The following is a 20,000-nucleotide window of genomic DNA, read 5'->3' as shown; positions in this document are numbered from 1 at the left end:
TTTGTCTAAATATTCGCTGATCCGGGAACGAAACTGATTTAATTTAGAACGAATTTGAGGTCTCAGATCGCTTTTCGTATTCACGGACTAGAATGTTTTTCGTGTTGGGGCCTTTGTCAAAATAATGCATATAGGTCAGGAAGCGAGAGTACGTGTCTTTAAATAACTTCCATTGTAAAGTCTTCATGTTTCTTTCGATGGCATCTTGGGACATGTTTTTTTCTTCGTAGCGTTTCCTCTTGCTTTCGATATAGTCACGATTGATGTCGAATTCACGCTCGATCATCAGACGTACGCCTTCGTTTTCCAGATCGGACGACAGCTCTTCTTCTTCTTCATTTCCCTCCTCGCACGTTTTAAATCGCAGATGTCGCTGCAAGTCACTCCCGTCTTTAAAGACCAGACCACACGTATCGTAAGACTGTATCCTCAGACTTTTTCCATCTTCTTCTTCGTCGTCACTTTCGTAGGTGGGTATGCCTGGTAGTTTTCTCTTGAATGCGTTCCTTTGCATGATTTGCACGTAGAGCTCTGTCTCCGACGGCGGTTGAAACTCTTCTGAGACATTCGCCGTTACGTTCATGCTTTTATACCATTCGGACGGCCCCGTCTCTAAACCATTAGGTCGAAGGCGCCAATGTTCGGGCGTGGTCGGTTTTAAGTCCAGCAAGAGATGTCCGTATGGCCTGTGGGTAGCTTCCTCAAACTGTTGCATCAAATGACGAGTATTTCCAGGATACATCTGCTGTGCCAAGGTTAGGACTTGTTGCTTGTCGATGGGGTTGTTGAACAGTGCCAATTAATGACAATTTCTTCTTTGTGTCGGGTCCTTGCTGGTTGATGGCAATCACAGAGAGGTTTCTGTGGTGACTTCCGTCCATGAACAGGTCGGTAATGCGAGGGTCTTTTTCCTGCTGTAGACATCAGGTCGTCCAATACGATGAGATTTCTGACTCTGGGATCCAAATAAAACGATCCTTTTCCAAATTCTCGGGTATGCTTTGAACAAATTTCACTCGAGCAACCATTTTAATCGTATCAAAGAGGGGTTGCCATCGTTTGTAGAGCCAGATGAAGCGTTGAGCAGGCGGATGCATTTCACCATCCCTTAGCAGTTAGTACAACAAAAATGTTTTTCCACACGACGTGGGTCCTGACACGATCATGGTGAATTGATGTAACAATCTTAGGGGCTGCTACTGCTGCTGCTGCTGCTGCTGCTGCTGCTGCTGGGAAGGCTTATTTTCAGATTTCAAGAGTCCATGTTTATTTCGTATGTGCAGAGTTAGGTCGTGGGTCATGATGTTGAAGTGTTCGACGTGAACTGGCGATGTTGAAACTGTCATGCCCCCTTTTATAGTCTTCTCAGAAATGATTGTGCCGTTTTTGACTCATGCCAGTCTGCTCTCGTCGTTTCTGTTCTCGTTTCCGTTTGTCCTCGGCCTTGGCTTGCTCTACCACCTGTTGTGTTGGGGAAACCATGGCGACTTTAGGTGTCGGGGACTTGTCCTCTTTTTCTTTTTTTCACGTGGGATCGTAGAGTTCTAGATATCAATCCACGCTGTACATCATCTGACTTTTCCCACCAAGTTGCACTGGAAAATGTGGCTTAAGTTTGCCTTGGGCTTGCAACTTGTAAAAGCGGGTCCACTTGTCCGCGTCGGGAACATCTTAGGAGCGAACGTCTTCACTCTACAACGGTCAGCTGACGAATGACGAACAGTTCTAAATCTAAGGTTTATATACACAATGTCTGAACATGTCCAAACACGTCCTGGGGTTTTCCCGTGACGTCACCGAGCGTGTTTGGACACGTCTAATATCTCGGGTTGCATTCCGAACACTCTGTGACACCCGTCAGATTCTGATGATCTTGGTGACACAGTATATCGTCTCTCACTTCCGGCACAAAGTCGTAGATAGTGTCAACGCATTTCTGGAGCTCTTTTCACTGTTCGGCAGTCAGTCGAACGCCGCGACGGGAGGATTTCAGTTCTTGATCACAATACCACCACTGACGAATATCCACGCCGGCATAACTACGTTCGACGTAGACGTTCCCACCGAGATGTTGTGATGTTTCCCGTTTGAAGGTGGCCAGTTCCAACCACTGGTTCATCGTCAGAGAAACGCCTTTCTTGGTGGGAAAATGTTTTACTCGGTCCTCGTCGAACTGACGAACGTGAATGGCAATGTCCCCCTTCCACAGTTTAGCCACGACGCAGACGTTATCGCCAAGGTCAAGTTTGCATCTCGTTTCGTTTTCTTCGTTTTTGAAAAGGCCCTCTGTAGTGTTTTTGTCGTAAGTATCATTCATCAACGGTATACGTTTTCTCTCTAGCAGTGTCGCTGAGCGAATGGCAAGCGTCCTGAATTTGAGTTTTTTTCATAGGCCCCCAAGGTAGCGTCCCCAAGCTATCTCGAGGTCAAGACGTGTCTGAACACGTTCTGGGATGACTCATGGTGTTCCCACGCCATGACCATATATGGGCATGTTTCAAACGCCTTGGAATTTTCCACTCCCCGTTGCCAAGGCTCACATCTGGTTGACACACACACACACGTCAAAACGATTAAACCCATCTTGCCATCTGATAGTCATTAACGACTTCCGCCCCATCTGTTTCCTGTATAGACCCCCCGACGGTTAACACACTCATAAAACCACGCAATCTTACCATCTGATAGCCATTAATGACTTCCGCACCATCTGTTTCCTGTACATCAAAAGACCAGCTGTCACAGTCAGATAAACCCTCCGTCATCCGACACCACTCTATGGGTCATTAACGACTTCCGCACCATTTGTTTCCTGTATAGACCCCCGACAGCTGCCAAAGCCATTAACCCCGTTAAAGTAGCGTCCCTACGCTTAAAGGTCAGCCAGCTGCATGGCCCAGAGGTCAATATGCACTGAACGTCCCCGGGCGTTCACGCTTAGAGGTCAGCCAATCAGAAGAGGCCACGCCAGGTCACGTGACCTAGCTCTTATGCATATCTTGATACCCAAGAGACTCACCTACTACTCATGCTCCCCCAGAAAATATATTTCAAATTTGTTTTCTTGGCCATGTAAGGGTTTCGACTCCCAATACCCTCCCCCTGCACATGCGCCCGTTTCCTCTCTTAGATTATATGTCGAAATTACCAAACGTTTGGCATCCAATAGCAGATGATTATTAAATCAATATGCTCTAACACTGATGTCGTTAAACAAAACAAACTAACTTTACCCTTTCCAAACGAAGTAATATTACACACGTAAAATTAAAAAGTGAAAACGGTCGTTGTCTACTTTAGTATATTTTATTAGAAATATATACATGATCAATGTGTTATACAAACTAAACTTTGAAAATTCTACTAACACTTTATAAAATATTAATTCTTAAATATGAAGGTACGATTGTCAATAATACGTTGTCAAGATCAAAACCGGTTTTAACGAAAGAATAGTAGTATCCTCAACCGAACGTCCTTTGTACAGCGCAAGAATTCTCATTTAATTTTTTGAGACGAACCCTACAATTTCAAATCCACAAACGCACGTGTTAACTGAAACTGACAACAGGTTGTCATTTGTGCTTTGCCGAGCAATGACGGCACAGGCGACGGATCGAGTGTATACGTTTGACGTTCTCCGTTCCTAGCGAACACACACGAATTTTTTAAAAGTGCATTTGAGCTTGTATTTCATATTTGTGCATGATATTAGTATATGGTAACCAGAGACTGTAACTTTGAAGCTTAGCCCACTAACCGTTCACACACACCTTTTCAAGTGTCTGTCTCAGTCTTAGGGGCCTAATTCACTAAACTCTCGCAACTTTGCGATATCGCAGTGCAATGATAAAAGGCTTACAAAGTAGTCGGGCAGAATAGGGATTATACCTTGAAGTAGGGTACATACGATGTTATATTGTGTGTTTTTTTTGTCATTTAGGGTCTCCTGATTCAGAAACTGCATGATGGCACTTTGTCATCATTGAGCACATTTTTTTACGGTCATTTTAAAAACACCTCCCCAGGCTACACATTACAGGTTTTTTTCTGTTACGCCCATTGCGTTACGCTATAATGATTTATTTGTACAAGATTATTAGAAGACTCATACCTATACAAAAACTAAATAATAATTTAAAAAACCCAAAACATTATAGCAACATTTTAGGGGAGTTTGCTGACGTCGATCTTGGTTTTCAAAATGGCCACCATACAAACATTTTTTTTTACCATATTTCCGCACCCAGGCAAATAAAAACTTTTTTAAAAAGTTGTATACAGGTAGGTGAGCAAGAATATTTGTAATCTGTATTGGTCAATATAAAAATGGTGGGATATTTCCATAGAAGAAAGTTAAAGAATAACAGATTTTAAAATAAAAATCCCTATTTAATCTAATTTGCACCTTGCACAGAGCATGATATTTTGGCATAATTTCTGAAATCAAATATTGATTTTATTTTAACTAATGTTTATAATATACTTTAAGTATATTTCCATGCATGTATGCCAGAGTAATATTCTATAATTAGGCCGGAGGGGGAATATTATATTTGTATTAAAGGGATTGGTCTATCTTGAGTTTGTAGCCGTTTCGAAAGGTTTTTTGACAAATAAAATATCAATACATTATTAAAATTTAAATTTACTCGCTTAGAATATGATTATCTCTGTAAAACATGCATTACCGTATCTCTATAACCCATGCATTTCTTGACATTGTAATTTTTTGTATCTCATATAATATTTTTCTAACGGCCAAACGAAAAAACAAATTGCGGCCAAAGGTCATTCCAAATGTATTTATTCGTATAATGTGTTATATGTAAAACACCTTAAAGGGACATATCCTAGTTTTTAAACACTAAGGCATGTTTGTTTACTATTGTAGCCGTTTTTGATAACTGAAATGTTATGGTTTAGATTATCAATTTCCGTACATTCGAAGTGTTTTAATATCGCAAAATGCATTTGTCATATTTTAAAAAATGCACGTGCGTCTGAGAAGTAAAAGTTATAGAGTTCAGTGTTAGTCTATTTTTAGAGGGTATTTCACCATTTCAAAGTCACAGACTCATGTTTCTCTCAATTGTAACTTTATCTAAATGTGTTACAGGTTTGTAGATGAACTAAACTTAGTGTTAATTTTCACGGGTTTGAAACTAGGGTCTGTCCCTTTAACTAAACTTAGTGTTAATTTTCACGGGTTGAAAATAGGGTCTGTCCCTTTAACTAAACTTAGTGTTAATTTTCACGGGTTGAAAATAGGGTCTGTCCCTTTAACTAAACTTAGTGTTAATTTTCACGGGTTGAAAATAGGGTCTGTCCCTTTAACTAAACTTAGTGTTAATTTTTTGAAAATAGGGTCTGTCCCTAACTAAACTTAGTGTTAATTTTCACGGGTTGAAAATAGGGTCTGTCCCTTTAACTAAACTTAGTGTTAATTTTTTGAAAAATAGGGTCTGTCCCTTTAACTAAACTTAGTGTTAATTTTCACGGGTTGAAAATAGGGTCTGTACCTTTAACTAAACTTAGTGTTAATTTTCACGGGTTGAAAATAGGGTCTGTCCCTTTAACTAAACTTAGTGTTAATTTTCACGGGTTGAAACTAGGGTCTGTCCCTTTAACTAAACTTAGTGTTAATTTTCACGGGTTGAAAATAGGGCCTGTTCCTTTAATGTACGATAGTAGTATATGTGTTTATATTGTTGGTGGAACAAACATAGGCATACAGACTCACATGTTTGGGGGTGGAGGGTGGGGACAGGCTGATGTAAATAAAAATGCCCGAATCTTCATAGCAATATTTATTCATATTAGCATTACTGCCAAACAGCTATACAGGATTGCATGTGAACCACTACGACGTTTTGCATGCATTACAACTAATATTGTGGTTAGAATGATGGTAATACATAATGAAACATTTCAGGCTAAAGTACTAATCAAAATTATACCCATGTGATTTTCTAGTGTTATATATTATTTATGAAAAATCTGGAATAAAAACCATAAAAATGTGTCAGTATTATCATGACCTGTTATGGTATTCAAACAACCGGTACCTAAAATGACAATAAATGACCTGTTATAGATAGAAATATGAGATTTATTTACAATTTTACTGCAAAACACTGAAAAATAATTCTTCCTGAGTATCGCTATAGGTTTTGACCCAATTTGAGGATTACCCCCAGCACCAGAGGGACAGTGGTTTCCTCAGTTGTCTCCTGCCCCTGTCTTATATGCTTATGGGAATAAACAGAAGTCTTAATAGGTCTGAAAACTAAGGTCAGTCCTTTAATAAACTTTAGGACCGGCCTCGGTGGCGTCGTGGTTAGGCCATCGGTCAACAGGCTGGTAGGTACTGGGTTCGGATCCCAGTCGAGGCATGGAATTTTTAATCCAGATACCGACTCCAAACCCTGAGTGAGTGCTCCGCAAGGCTCAGTGGGTAGGTGTAAACCACTTGCACCGACCAGTGATCCATAACTGGTTCAACAAAGGTCATGGTTTGTGCTATCCTGCCTGTGGGAAGCGCAAATAAAAGATCCCTTGCTGCTAATCGGAAAGAGTAGCCCATGTAGTGGCGACAGCGGGTTTCCTCTGAAAATCTGTGTGATCCTTAACCATTTGTCTGACGCCATATAACCGTAAATAAAATGTGTTGAGTGCGTCGTTAAATAAAACATTTCTTTCTAATAACTCTGTACCTATAGGACATTATAGCATGACACAAATGGTACATTTTTTTGCCTGGGTGTGGTGGTCTTAAAATGGCCATAAAGAAAATGGCTCAATGATGACAAAGTGTCATCATGCAGTTTCTGAATCAGGAGACCCCATATATAACAAAACCACCATAAAATATCGTATATACCCTAGTTCAAGGTTAGGTAAATTTTGGTATCTGGCAACCCGACTAAAGAGGATGCTTTGTTGTCTAGCAGAGCCTAAAAGACCTTTGTGAATTAGGCCCCTGGTGTGCTGATAACCTAATATAACTAATTTGTTTAAACCAGGATGTTGTTTGAAAGGCTAGGTATTTCTTACAAGTGACATAGCTGACGAAAAATGTCTGGCAGTACAATGATGTACAGTTTCCATCAAAATTTATTTGTGTTCATATCCTGTTTATCTACGTTTGGTGACTCCACTGTCCAAAGAAAACCAAGCGAGACCTAACTAACACATTCTAATGGGGATTATATATGGTTGCAAATGATGAAAGAGAAAACTCGCAGCCATCACGCAATGATCTACTCTTTTCGATTAGCAGCAAGGGACATTTCATACAGACAACATCTTACAGATAGGACAGTACATACCACGGCCTTTGCCACACCAGTTGTGGAGCACTGGCTGGAAAGAAATAGCCAAAATGGGCCCTCCGACATAAAAAAAACAGTATGTCACCTCATAATAATTTCAATCTACCTGCAAAAAAATAAGGTGTCACATGGCATTTATGATTTAAAGAGTATTTATGAATTGAAGAGTATTTTGGTTAGTAACCTTCATTTTAGCTAAAAATCACAGTCCATTAATATATATATATATATATATATATATATATATATATATATATATATATATATATATATATATATATATATATATATTTAACCCTGTGCTGGTTTCAACCTCAAGTGTACACCGCATATCAAATATAGACCGGAGGGTGTGTGTGTGTGTGTGTGTGTGTGTGTGTGTGTGTGTGTGTGATTGAGTAGATCACCTGCTCCCTCCGTCCTGCTCCGCCGTGCCTGATACTACATACGAGTATATTATTAACTTAGTGGGAATAGATAATAGTACAAATAATCAATGTCGCATATTACTACCAATTGGACCTGCATTTTTATAACAAGACAATATTTTTGTCTCTGTGTTAAATGTTTGTGGCGTGTTTTTTTTTTTTTTTATTGGTTTTTTTTTTTTTTTTTTTGTCACAAATATAGAAATCTACACAATAGAAACAAACAAACGAACAAACACAAAACAAAACAAAACAAAACAAAAAACCCAGAAAACAATACAACCGCAATTTAGTGTAAAAAAACCCCTTTGATTCAATGAAACAGTAAATATTTCATATCATCAGATTCAATTACATTTTTGTTTTTACTCCAAAGATGTATACTAAATAAACTTAGTTGGATAAAATAAACTAAGTTTAATGTGTGTGTGCGTGTGTGTGTGGGTGCGTGTGTGGGTAGGTGTAAGGTCATTACATCCTCTTCTCTCTCACTAATCTCTAACTAACCAACTAACAACTAACCCACTGTCCTGAGGTGTGTATCCAGGACAGCGTGCTTGAACCTTAATTTTTTCTCGCGCCAGCCAGTGCACCACGACTGGTACATAAAAAAGCGTGGTATGTGCTATCCTGTCTATGGAATGTTGCATATAAAAGATCCCTTGTTGCGAATAGAAAAAGACTAGCCCATGAAGTTTCGACACCGGGTTTCTTAGCATCCCGTGCTGCGAACAACACGAAAGGGATTGACTGGTCCCAGTCAGTACCATTGTCGAAACAATGGCAGCGGAGCATACTTTTCATGCTCTGGTGGAAACGTTCTATTGCTCCCTGGCTCTCAGGGTGGAATGCAGCAGAACGAATCTGTCGTATATCTAACATAGACAGTACTTGCTGGATTAACTTGCTCATAAAATTCGTACCCCGGTCGCTTTGAATTTCACCTGGTAAACCCGTATACGTGAAGTACTTAAGCAGCGCGCTAGCTACAACAGACGCAGTAACCTTCCTTAAGGGAATCGCCTCTGGAAAACGCGTAGTTAAGCACATAATTGTTAACAAGAATTGGTTGCCTGAACGCGTTTTCGGTAATGGCCCCACGACATCAATCAACACTTTTGAAAAGGCTTCCCCAACTATGGGAACCTTCTGCAGGGGATAGGGAGGACTTAGCTGATTTCGTTTGTCCACAACCTGACACACATGACATGACATACAATGCTTACTGACATCTGCAAACATTCCCTTCCAATAAAACTCTGAAGCAAGTTTACTATGAGTTTTATTCCGCCCTAAGTGGCCAGCAAACACGTCCTCATGTGCTAACAATAACAATGACGGACGGTACTTAGAGGGCACCACAATTCTACATCTTGTCACACATTCCTCACTATCAGGCACAACCTTCTCCACACTCTTATTCATTAATACTCCCTTGTCCATATAATAACCTGACATCTGATCCTCCATCTCACCCTCAGTTAACAATGTAGTGCGAGCTGCCAACAAACTTGGATCAGCCCCCTGCTCTAGGATTAACTCTTGTCTATTACAAGGTAAGTCCCCTCTATCAAACACAACTGGTTCATTTCCCCTCTGCGGGAGATCAACAGGTTCCACCACATTTAATTCCTCAGTTGACTTATCTACCATTTTACTGATAACCGTATCCACTCCAATTTCATGGCTCACACACGTATCAGACACATCACAAATATCCTCTGGGTCTCGTGTTACCCTTCTGGCCATAGCCCTAGTCATTACACACGCAGGATATCTAGTCTCATCAACCTCACACTCTTCTATGGGTAAAGGGCTGTCTTCAATTAACAATTGGTAACATAGCGGCTGACAACATTGACTAGTCAAATCATTACCCAACAAAACTCCTATGTTTTCAAAAGGCAAGTCCTTCACAACACCCATAATGACTGGTCCCGTCACAAACTTCGAACACAAGAAAACGTTATGTAACCGGACAACCATATTTTCTCCAGTAACTGAGGTTAAAGCCAAACTACGTCCTGTATCTGAATTCTCAATACCAGCTAAACACTCCGACGTGATCAGTGACTGACTACACCCGGTATCTCGATAGATTGATATTGCCTTAGGACTCAATTCTTGTTTCACATCACAAACCATACCAGTGGACACATACGGGTTTACTTTCTCTGCCATGGGACTAACCATTAACTTTCTCGCTAGCGGAGCTGACCTCACTAAACCGACCACTTGCGCATTATCGCGTTTCCTTTTAAAACAGTCCCCGACAAGATGGTTATCCTTTTTACAGTAACTGCAATGTGGACGAAAAGTTCGTGCATTGGCTGATAATGCAGGTTTATCCTTACTTTGCCCACCAGGTACATTCCTTGCCTGACTAGCTGACCAACTAGATGACTCTCCCCGATAGTTACCTTCCCGCGAAAAACCTGGCTGAAATTTCTTCTTATCACCCTGTTGTAAAGAGCTACCCTGTACTGCCTGAGCTTTGTGTATTAACACGTAATCATCTGACACTATGCCTGCCTCCTCTATTTTTTTGACATCACGATCCTCTAAATGAATACTTAAGCTAACTGGTAATCCATTTTTAATGTCCTGTAAGATCAACAACTCCCGTAACTCGGTATATGACTCTACCTGATGAGAAACCACCCATTTATCAAACATCCCTGCCTTCTTAGCCACAAACTCACTATAAGACTGACCCTGCGTTTTTCTCAACTCGCTATACCGTAACCGATAATCCTCAGGTCGTAATTCATAAGCCCTCAACACTGCAGCCTTAACTAGGTCGTACTGACTTGCTCGCTCATCACTCATTGAATTATAAGCTACACTAGCCTTCCCCTTAAACTTAGACACGGCTAACAATGTCCACTTAGACTTCGGCCAATTTAGCTGCTTGGCGGCCCGTTCAAAAAGTTGGAAGAACATATCTACCTCCTGGTCGTCAAATACAGGCACTGATCTATAAGCCTCCGACATGTTAAACCCATTTCCTGCCTCACGTCTAACTTCTTCAGTATTCAACTTTAACTCATGTTCCACTTTTAATTTTGCTAACTGGAATTCTCTATCCCTATCTCTCTCTCTCTCTCTCTCTCTCTCTCTCTCTCTCTCTCTCTCTCTCTCTCTCTCTCTCTCTCTCTCTATCTCTATCTTCTTTTTCTCTATCTCTATCTCTATCTCTCTTTCTCTCTTCTCTATCTCTATCTCTCTCTTCTCTATCTCCTCTTTTCTCTATCCCTCTCTTCCCTTTCTCTCTCTCTTTCTCTATCTAATGCACGTTCTTCTCTTTCGTACTCAAGTTTTTTAAAAGCCAACTGTTGTTCCATACTCAACTCATTTACCTCCATCTCTGGAACAATCTCACTCTCTTCCATATCAGGACTATCACCAAAAACTTCCTGGATAATAATTGTCCTTATCTCTCCTAATGTTTTAGCTGATGTTAAATCAATTTCCCGCTCATTTGCGATTTCAACTAACTCGGCCTTACGTGCTCGCTTAATCTCCACTAAACTGAGCGTATGCCTATCCAGCAAATTCTTATCCATGTTTAGATATGACGCACTTATTATTAATTAATTTTCTAGTGAACAACGTTGCTACTTCTGGTAATTTGTAAAAATAATTTATAAAGCCCCCATTTACAAACAATACCTTTTAAATATGCATGTCCCGTTTCAGATCCGGGACGAGCGCCCCAATTTTCACTCCTGTCACGGGGATCCTATAATACCCGTAACTGAATAAAACACGATTATCCAAATATCTCTCCTAACTGTATATCTATTAGATCTCTCTGTAACGGGCAGTCCAATACCCGCGTGGCTCGGTTCTAGGAATATCAGAGATACGATCTTATATAAAGTATATGTAATATAGCACGTTTAGTTCACTAGAAAACACAACAAAACACAATACACTTTGGAATCTGTATTAACCTTAAGCTGACAAATATATTTGCCGCAGTTAATTAATTAACAACAACAATAATAATAACAACCCAGAACTAATCACTTAATTAGTTAATCACTAGGTGTCTAGTTTACACAATATTCTAATCACTTCACCGTGACACAGCACACACACGTGTGATAATATAGAAACGCTGCCAGGGGAACTTAATTAATAAAGGAATTACAACTCTATTCCTAACTGGTTAATTTTTAATTAACCTGTAACTACTCATTCAGTAACCTTGTAATACAGACTTAATACTGGTACCTATCACAATAAAGACAATAACATACAGTTTACCTAGGTCCTCTAGGATGACTGGCTAAGCTTTAATAATTTTAGACAGTGAAGCCTACAATTTACTTCGTCAGATTACCGGAAACACTGTTATAAATAATATGTGTATAATACAGTATTAAAATATTTAAAGTCACATCAATCACATCAAGGTTATACAACAGAGCAGAAATAATATGTTTACCAGTCCGGACGGACAACGTTCCCCCTGGAAGCCTTCCTATGTTTCTCCCCGATATCTCTAAAACCCTAGCTATTTATTATAAAAAATCCGAATATCGCCTGGGGGCACATCGCGGTACCGAATACCTACAAGTGATATTTCCACAGCGTCCAAGACGGCAATTTTCCTTAGATGGCGAGACTTGCTGACGCCTAGTCGCCAAAATCACGATCGTAAAAACCGCACTCGCGGAGGTATTACGTAACTACTGGCCACATGGCCTCCGCACCTGGTCTGGGTGTGTATTGGAACTGCACACGGCCCTCTAAAACAATTAATGTCGCCACAGGCGAAAAGAAATTAAGAGCATGTTCCGTCACATCAGTGTTCACTGTATCAACATTATATCAGTGTTCCCTAGATCAACATTATGTCAGTGTTCCCTAGATCAACATTATATCCGTGTTCACTAGATCAACATTATATCAGTGTTCTCTAGATCAACATTATATCAGTGTTCAGTAGATCAGCATTATGTCAGTGTTCAGTAGATCAACATTATGTCAGTGTTCCCTAGATCAACATTATGTCAGTGTTCCCTAGATCAACATTATATCAGTGTTCCCTAGATTAGCATTATATTAATGCTAATTAGTTATATCAGTGTTCACTATATCGACTTTAATAGTCTTTTAACAACTACAATTAAATGTTCCTGTTTACAATACCTGTGTCTGTATATACACTGGTTTTCTGAACGTCCGGGATGCTATTATTTCCGTGAGCATTTTTATCAAGAATGGATCCAGGATTTTGCAAATGAAGTGAGTCACCAAATTATTTCAAAAAAGGCAATTTGAGGTTCCGAATGCAAATGAGCCAAGTTGCCAAAGGTAGTGAGATCTGTACTCGGTTCGGTGGCATGCTTCAAGGAAATTTTTAAAACACTGATGCTGAGAGACGCGTTTCCATGGTAACCTAGTGTTGTATATTGAGGATGTTATTACATAGGGCATTTCAAACGGGCGGGAGGGTACGGAACCCAATACCCCCCCCCCCCCCCCCCCCACACACATCACATATACACTGATAGGTCAATAAGTTAGTAATTAGACATATCGTGTTTCAAGACCTGCTAAACGGTTGTGTGATTTTGCAGGCCACATCCTGGTTTATATCCCTGTACGATACAGTGTAACCTGGGTGAGATAATGGATATGTTGTTTCGGTGCTGCATTTTGACATAGAGCCTTAGACAGGAAACCCGCTATATTGTTTCTATTAGTAGCAAGGGATCTTTTATATGCACAATCCCACAGACAGGATAGCACGCACCATTGCCTTTAATATACCAGTAGTGGTGCTCTGGTTGGAACGAGAAAGAGCCCAATGGGCCCAGAGACGGGGACCGATCCCAGACCGACTGTGCATCAAGCGAGCGATTTACCACTGGGCTACGTCCCGCAATCCCACAGACAGGATATCACATACCACGGCCTTTGATATACCCGTCGTAGTGCTCTGGCTGGAACGAGAAACATCCTATTGGGCTCACCGACGGGGATCGATCCCAGACCGACCACGCATCAAGCGAGCGCTTTACCACTTCTCTACGTGTGTGTGTTGCTTCGGTGTGGGGAATGCACGAGTCCTGGATTATATTTCCCACCATTTGTTTGAGTATCTGCATGGCTTAACATCCGTATGAAGGACGCACAAAGACCCGCGCATGGTGAACAGACAGTCCCATTCATCACATAATAATAGCATAAACTGATCCCGGAGACAAGGTTTTAAACTCAGATCCTATTTGTTATTTTAAAAATTCATGAATGCCAGGGAGTCGAATTTCAAATACCGCAGAATATTACAGAGCCCATATTGTATTGAATTCCTTGGCCAGTATTTAGTGTTAGCATAATAATATATTCGGAGTTGTAAATTGTGTTGGGTATTCGCTAACCGTATATTAACTGAAAGTATATACTGATTTTTCTTGCGAAATGTAAATAGTATGCCTTGCATTATATGCCTAGGAAAAACATTACATTCGAATAATGGCATACCCTACGACATTGTTTTTGTAAACCTTTCAGGATTAAGTGTGGGATCGATTAATTATATGCATGATCGTATGAGACCGGTAGAGTTATCGTTAGATGGACGAATGATTGGATGATGGATGGATGGGTGGGTGGGTGGGTGGGTGGGAGGATGGATGGATAGATGGATGGACGGACGAACGGACATAGTTAGAACTACATATTTAATGGCAATTATTCCACCCCAAGCCACCCCATCCCACACTACACTACAATAAATTGAATTGTATTGTGTTGTATTGCATTGCATTGTATTATATTGTATTGTAGTATGTTGTTGTGTTGTGCTATATGTGTTCTGACATCTAGTTCACCCCACCCCTAAAAAATAAATGTGTAAATGTAAAGGCAAATGTATGTATCGTATGTACGCCCTGCGTGGGCGAATTATAGGAACATTTATTTTAGTCCTTGGCCCAAATATTTGGTGAATAAGGGCAAAAATAAATTTTGGGGCCGAATTTTCCAAAATTGATTTTTGCCGAACGGTGTGTATTAACTAGTCGAATAAACAAAGTTTTTGGTACATAATGGATAGGGACCACTCACACAGGGTCTCCTGCACTCTATAAATATCAGAACCCTTTCGGAAAGTCAGTATATGGGGCAATGACCGCCATACAAGTACGCACTATAGTGCTGAAAGCATTGCTATATGTGTTCTGACATCTAGTTCACCCCACCCCTAAAAATAAAATGTGTAAATGTAAAGGCAAATGTATGTATCGTATGTACGCCCTGCGTGGGCGAATTATAGGAACATTTATTTTAGTCCTTGGCCCAAATATTTGGTGAATAAGGGCAAAAATAAATTTTGGGGCCGAATTTTCCAAAATTGATTTTTGCCGAACGGTGTGTATTAAGTAGTCGAATAAACAACGTTTTTGGTACATAATGGATAGGGATCACTCACACAGGGTCTCCTGCACTCTATAAATATCAGAACCCTTTCGGAAAGTCAGTATATGGGGCAATGACCGCCATACAAGTACGCACTATAGTGCTGAAAGCATTGCTATATGTGTTCTGACATCTAGTTCACCCCACCCCTAAAAATAAAATGTGTAAATGTAAAGGCAAATGTATGTATCGTATGTACGCCCTGCGTGGGCGAATTATAGGAACATTTATTTTAGTCCTTGGCCCAAATATTTGGTGAATAAGGGCAAAAATAAATTTTGGGGCCGAATTTTCCAAAATTGATTTTTGCCGAACGGTGTGTATTAAGTAGTCGAATAAACAACGTTTTTGGTACATAATGGATAGGGATCACTCACACAGGGTCTCCTGCACTCTATAAATATCAGAACCCTTTCGGAAAGTCAGTATATGGGGCAATGACCGCCATACAAGTACGCACTATAGTGCTGAAAGCATTGCTATATGTGTTCTGACATCTAGTTCACCCCACCCCTAAAAATAAAATGTGTAAATGTAAAGGCAAATGTATGTATCGTATGTACGCCCTGCGTGGGCGAATTATAGGAACATTTATTTTAGTCCTTGGCCCAAATATTTGGTGAATAAGGGCAAAAATAAATTTTGGGGCCGAATTTTCCAAAATTGATTTTTGCCGAACGGTGTGTATTAACTAGTCGAATAAACAACGTTTTTGGTACATAATGGATAGGGATCACTCACACAGGGTCTCCTGCACTCTATAAATATCAGAACCCTTTCGGAAAGTCAGTATATGGGGCAATGACCGCCATACAAGTACGCACTATAGTGCTGAAAGCATTGCTATATGTGTTCTGACATCTAGTTCACCCCACCCCTAAAAATAAAATGTGTAAATGTAAAGGCAAATGTATGTATCGTATGTACGCCCTGCGTGGGCGAATTATAGGAACATTTATTTTAGTCCTTGGCCCAAATATTTGGTGAATAAGGGCAAAAATGAATTTTGGGGCCGAATTTTCCAAAATTGATTTTTGCCGAACGGTGTGTATTAAGTAGTCGAATAAACAACGTTTTTGGTACATAATGGATAGGGATCACTCACACAGGGTCTCCTGCACTCTATAAATATCAGAACCCTTTCGGAAAGTCAGTATATGGGGCAATGACCGCCATACAAGTACGCACTATAGTGCTGAAAGCATTGCTATATGTGTTCTGACATCTAGTTCACCCCACCCCTAAAAATAAAATGTGTAAATGTAAAGGCAAATGTATGTATCGTATGTACGCCCTGCGTGGGCGAATTATAGGAACATTTATTTTAGTCCTTGGCCCAAATATTTGGTGAATAAGGGCAAAAATAAATTTTGGGGCCGAATTTTCCAAAATTGATTTTTGCCGAACGGTGTGTATTAACTAGTCGAATAAACAACGTTTTTGGTACATAATGGATAGGGATCACTCACACAGGGTCTCCTGCACTCTATAAATATCAGAACCCTTTCGGAAAGTCAGTATATGGGGCAATGACCGCCATACAAGTACGCACTATAGTGCTGAAAGCATTGCTATATGTGTTCTGACATCTAGTTCACCCCACCCCTAAAAATAAAATGTGTAAATGTAAAGGCAAATGTATGTATCGTATGTACGCCCTGCGTGGGCGAATTATAGGAACATTTATTTTAGTCCTTGGCCCAAATATTTGGTGAATAAGGGCAAAAATGAATTTTGGGGCCGAATTTTCCAAAATTGATTTTTGCCGAACGGTGTGTATTAACTAGTCGAATAAACAACGTTTTTGGTACATAATGGATAGGGATCACTCACACAGGGTCTCCTGCACTCTATAAATATCAGAACCCTTTCGGAAAGTCAGTATATGGGGCAATGACCGCCATACAAGTACGCACTATAGTGCTGAAAGCATTGCTATATGTGTTCTGACATCTAGTTCACCCCACCCCTAAAAATAAAATGTGTAAATGTAAAGGCAAATGTATGTATCGTATGTACGCCCTGCGTGGGCGAATTATAGGAACATTTATTTTAGTCCTTGGCCCAAATATTTGGTGAATAAGGGCAAAAATAAATTTTGGGGCCGAATTTTCCAAAATTGATTTTTGCCGAACGGTGTGTATTAAGTAGTCGAATAAACAACGTTTTTGGTACATAATGGATAGGGATCACTCACACAGGGTCTCCTGCACTCTATAAATATCAGAACCCTTTCGGAAAGTCAGTATATGGGGCAATGACCGCCATACAAGTACGCACTATAGTGCTGAAAGCATTGCTATATGTGTTCTGACATCTAGTTCACCCCACCCCTAAAAATAAAATGTGTAAATGTAAAGGCAAATGTATGTATCGTATGTACGCCCTGCGTGGGCGAATTATAGGAACATTTATTTTAGTCCTTGGCCCAAATATTTGGTGAATAAGGGCAAAAATAAATTTTGGGGCCGAATTTTCCAAAATTGATTTTTGCCGAACGGTGTGTATTAAGTAGTCGAATAAACAACGTTTTTGGTACATAATGGATAGGGATCACTCACACAGGGTCTCCTGCACTCTATAAATATCAGAACCCTTTCGGAAAGTCAGTATATGGGGCAATGACCGCCATACAAGTACGCACTATAGTGCTGAAAGCATTGCTATATGTGTTCTGACATCTAGTTCACCCCACCCCTAAAAATAAAATGTGTAAATGTAAAGGCAAATGTATGTATCGTATGTACGCCCTGCGTGGGCGAATTATAGGAACATTTATTTTAGTCCTTGGCCCAAATATTTGGTGAATAAGGGCAAAAATAAATTTTGGGGCCGAATTTTCCAAAATTGATTTTTGCCGAACGGTGTGTATTAACTAGTCGAATAAACAACGTTTTTGGTACATAATGGATAGGGATCACTCACACAGGGTCTCCTGCACTCTATAAATATCAGAACCCTTTCGGAAAGTCAGTATATGGGGCAATGACCGCCATACAAGTACGCACTATAGTGCTGAAAGCATTGCTATATGTGTTCTGACATCTAGTTCACCCCACCCCTAAAAATAAAATGTGTAAATGTAAAGGCAAATGTATGTATCGTATGTACGCCCTGCGTGGGCGAATTATAGGAACATTTATTTTAGTCCTTGGCCCAAATATTTGGTGAATAAGGGCAAAAATGAATTTTGGGGCCGAATTTTCCAAAATTGATTTTTGCCGAACGGTGTGTATTAAGTAGTCGAATAAACAACGTTTTTGGTACATAATGGATAGGGATCACTCACACAGGGTCTCCTGCACTCTATAAATATCAGAACCCTTTCGGAAAGTCAGTATATGGGGCAATGACCGCCATACAAGTACGCACTATAGTGCTGAAAGCATTGCTATATGTGTTCTGACATCTAGTTCACCCCACCCCTAAAAATAAAATGTGTAAATGTAAAGGCAAATGTATGTATCGTATGTACGCCCTGCGTGGGCGAATTATAGGAACATTTATTTTAGTCCTTGGCCCAAATATTTGGTGAATAAGGGCAAAAATAAATTTTGGGGCCGAATTTTCCAAAATTGATTTTTGCCGAACGGTGTGTATTAAGTAGTCGAATAAACAACGTTTTTGGTACATAATGGATAGGGATCACTCACACAGGGTCTCCTGCACTCTATAAATATCAGAACCCTTTCGGAAAGTCAGTATATGGGGCAATGACCGCCATACAAGTACGCACTATAGTGCTGAAAGCATTGCTATATGTGTTCTGACATCTAGTTCACCCCACCCCTAAAAATAAAATGTGTAAATGTAAAGGCAAATGTATGTATCGTATGTACGCCCTGCGTGGGCGAATTATAGGAACATTTATTTTAGTCCTTGGCCCAAATATTTGGTGAATAAGGGCAAAAATGAATTTTGGGGCCGAATTTTCCAAAATTGATTTTTGCCGAACGGTGTGTATTAAGTAGTCGAATAAACAACGTTTTTGGTACATAATGGATAGGGATCACTCACACAGGGTCTCCTGCACTCTATAAATATCAGAACCCTTTCGGAAAGTCAGTATATGGGGCAATGACCGCCATACAAGTACGCACTATAGTGCTGAAAGCATTGCTATATGTGTTCTGACATCTAGTTCACCCCACCCCTAAAAATAAAATGTGTAAATGTAAAGGCAAATGTATGTATCGTATGTACGCCCTGCGTGGGCGAATTATAGGAACATTTATTTTAGTCCTTGGCCCAAATATTTGGTGAATAAGGGCAAAAATAAATTTTGGGGCCGAATTTTCCAAAATTGATTTTTGCCGAACGGTGTGTATTAAGTAGTCGAATAAACAACGTTTTTGGTACATAATGGATAGGGATCACTCACACAGGGTCTCCTGCACTCTATAAATATCAGAACCCTTTCGGAAAGTCAGTATATGGGGCAATGACCGCCATACAAGTACGCACTATAGTGCTGAAAGCATTGCTATATGTGTTCTGACATCTAGTTCACCCCACCCCTAAAAATAAAATGTGTAAATGTAAAGGCAAATGTATGTATCGTATGTACGCCCTGCGTGGGCGAATTATAGGAACATTTATTTTAGTCCTTGGCCCAAATATTTGGTGAATAAGGGCAAAAATAAATTTTGGGGCCGAATTTTCCAAAATTGATTTTTGCCGAACGGTGTGTATTAAGTAGTCGAATAAACAACGTTTTTGGTACATAATGGATAGGGATCACTCACACAGGGTCTCCTGCACTCTATAAATATCAGAACCCTTTCGGAAAGTCAGTATATGGGGC

At 40.1% G+C, this 20,000-nt stretch overlaps 1 protein-coding gene across 1 annotated transcript; it reads right to left on the bottom strand.

Moving 5' to 3' along the window:
* Positions 1-1,948: 1,948 nt before the first annotated feature.
* LOC121373453 lies at positions 1,949-2,317 on the bottom strand. Its single transcript, XM_041500118.1, has one exon. It carries the CDS (start codon positions 2,315-2,317, stop codon positions 1,949-1,951), a length of 369 nt encoding a protein of 122 aa, XP_041356052.1.
* Positions 2,318-20,000: the final 17,683 nt, after the last annotated feature.

The sequence above is a fragment of the Gigantopelta aegis genome, chromosome 5, assembly GCF_016097555.1.
Source record: "Gigantopelta aegis isolate Gae_Host chromosome 5, Gae_host_genome, whole genome shotgun sequence".
NCBI lineage: Eukaryota > Metazoa > Mollusca > Gastropoda > Neomphalida > Peltospiridae > Gigantopelta > Gigantopelta aegis.
The sequence above is the reverse complement of the archived record's forward strand: the minus strand, read 5'-3'. Positions and strand labels throughout refer to the sequence as shown.

Bases quoted from the DNA above. Each gene is read 5' to 3' on its own strand.
- LOC121373453 (XM_041500118.1), bottom strand. From the start codon at position 2,317: ATGAATGATACTTACGACAAAAACACTACAGAGGGCCTTTTCAAAAAC.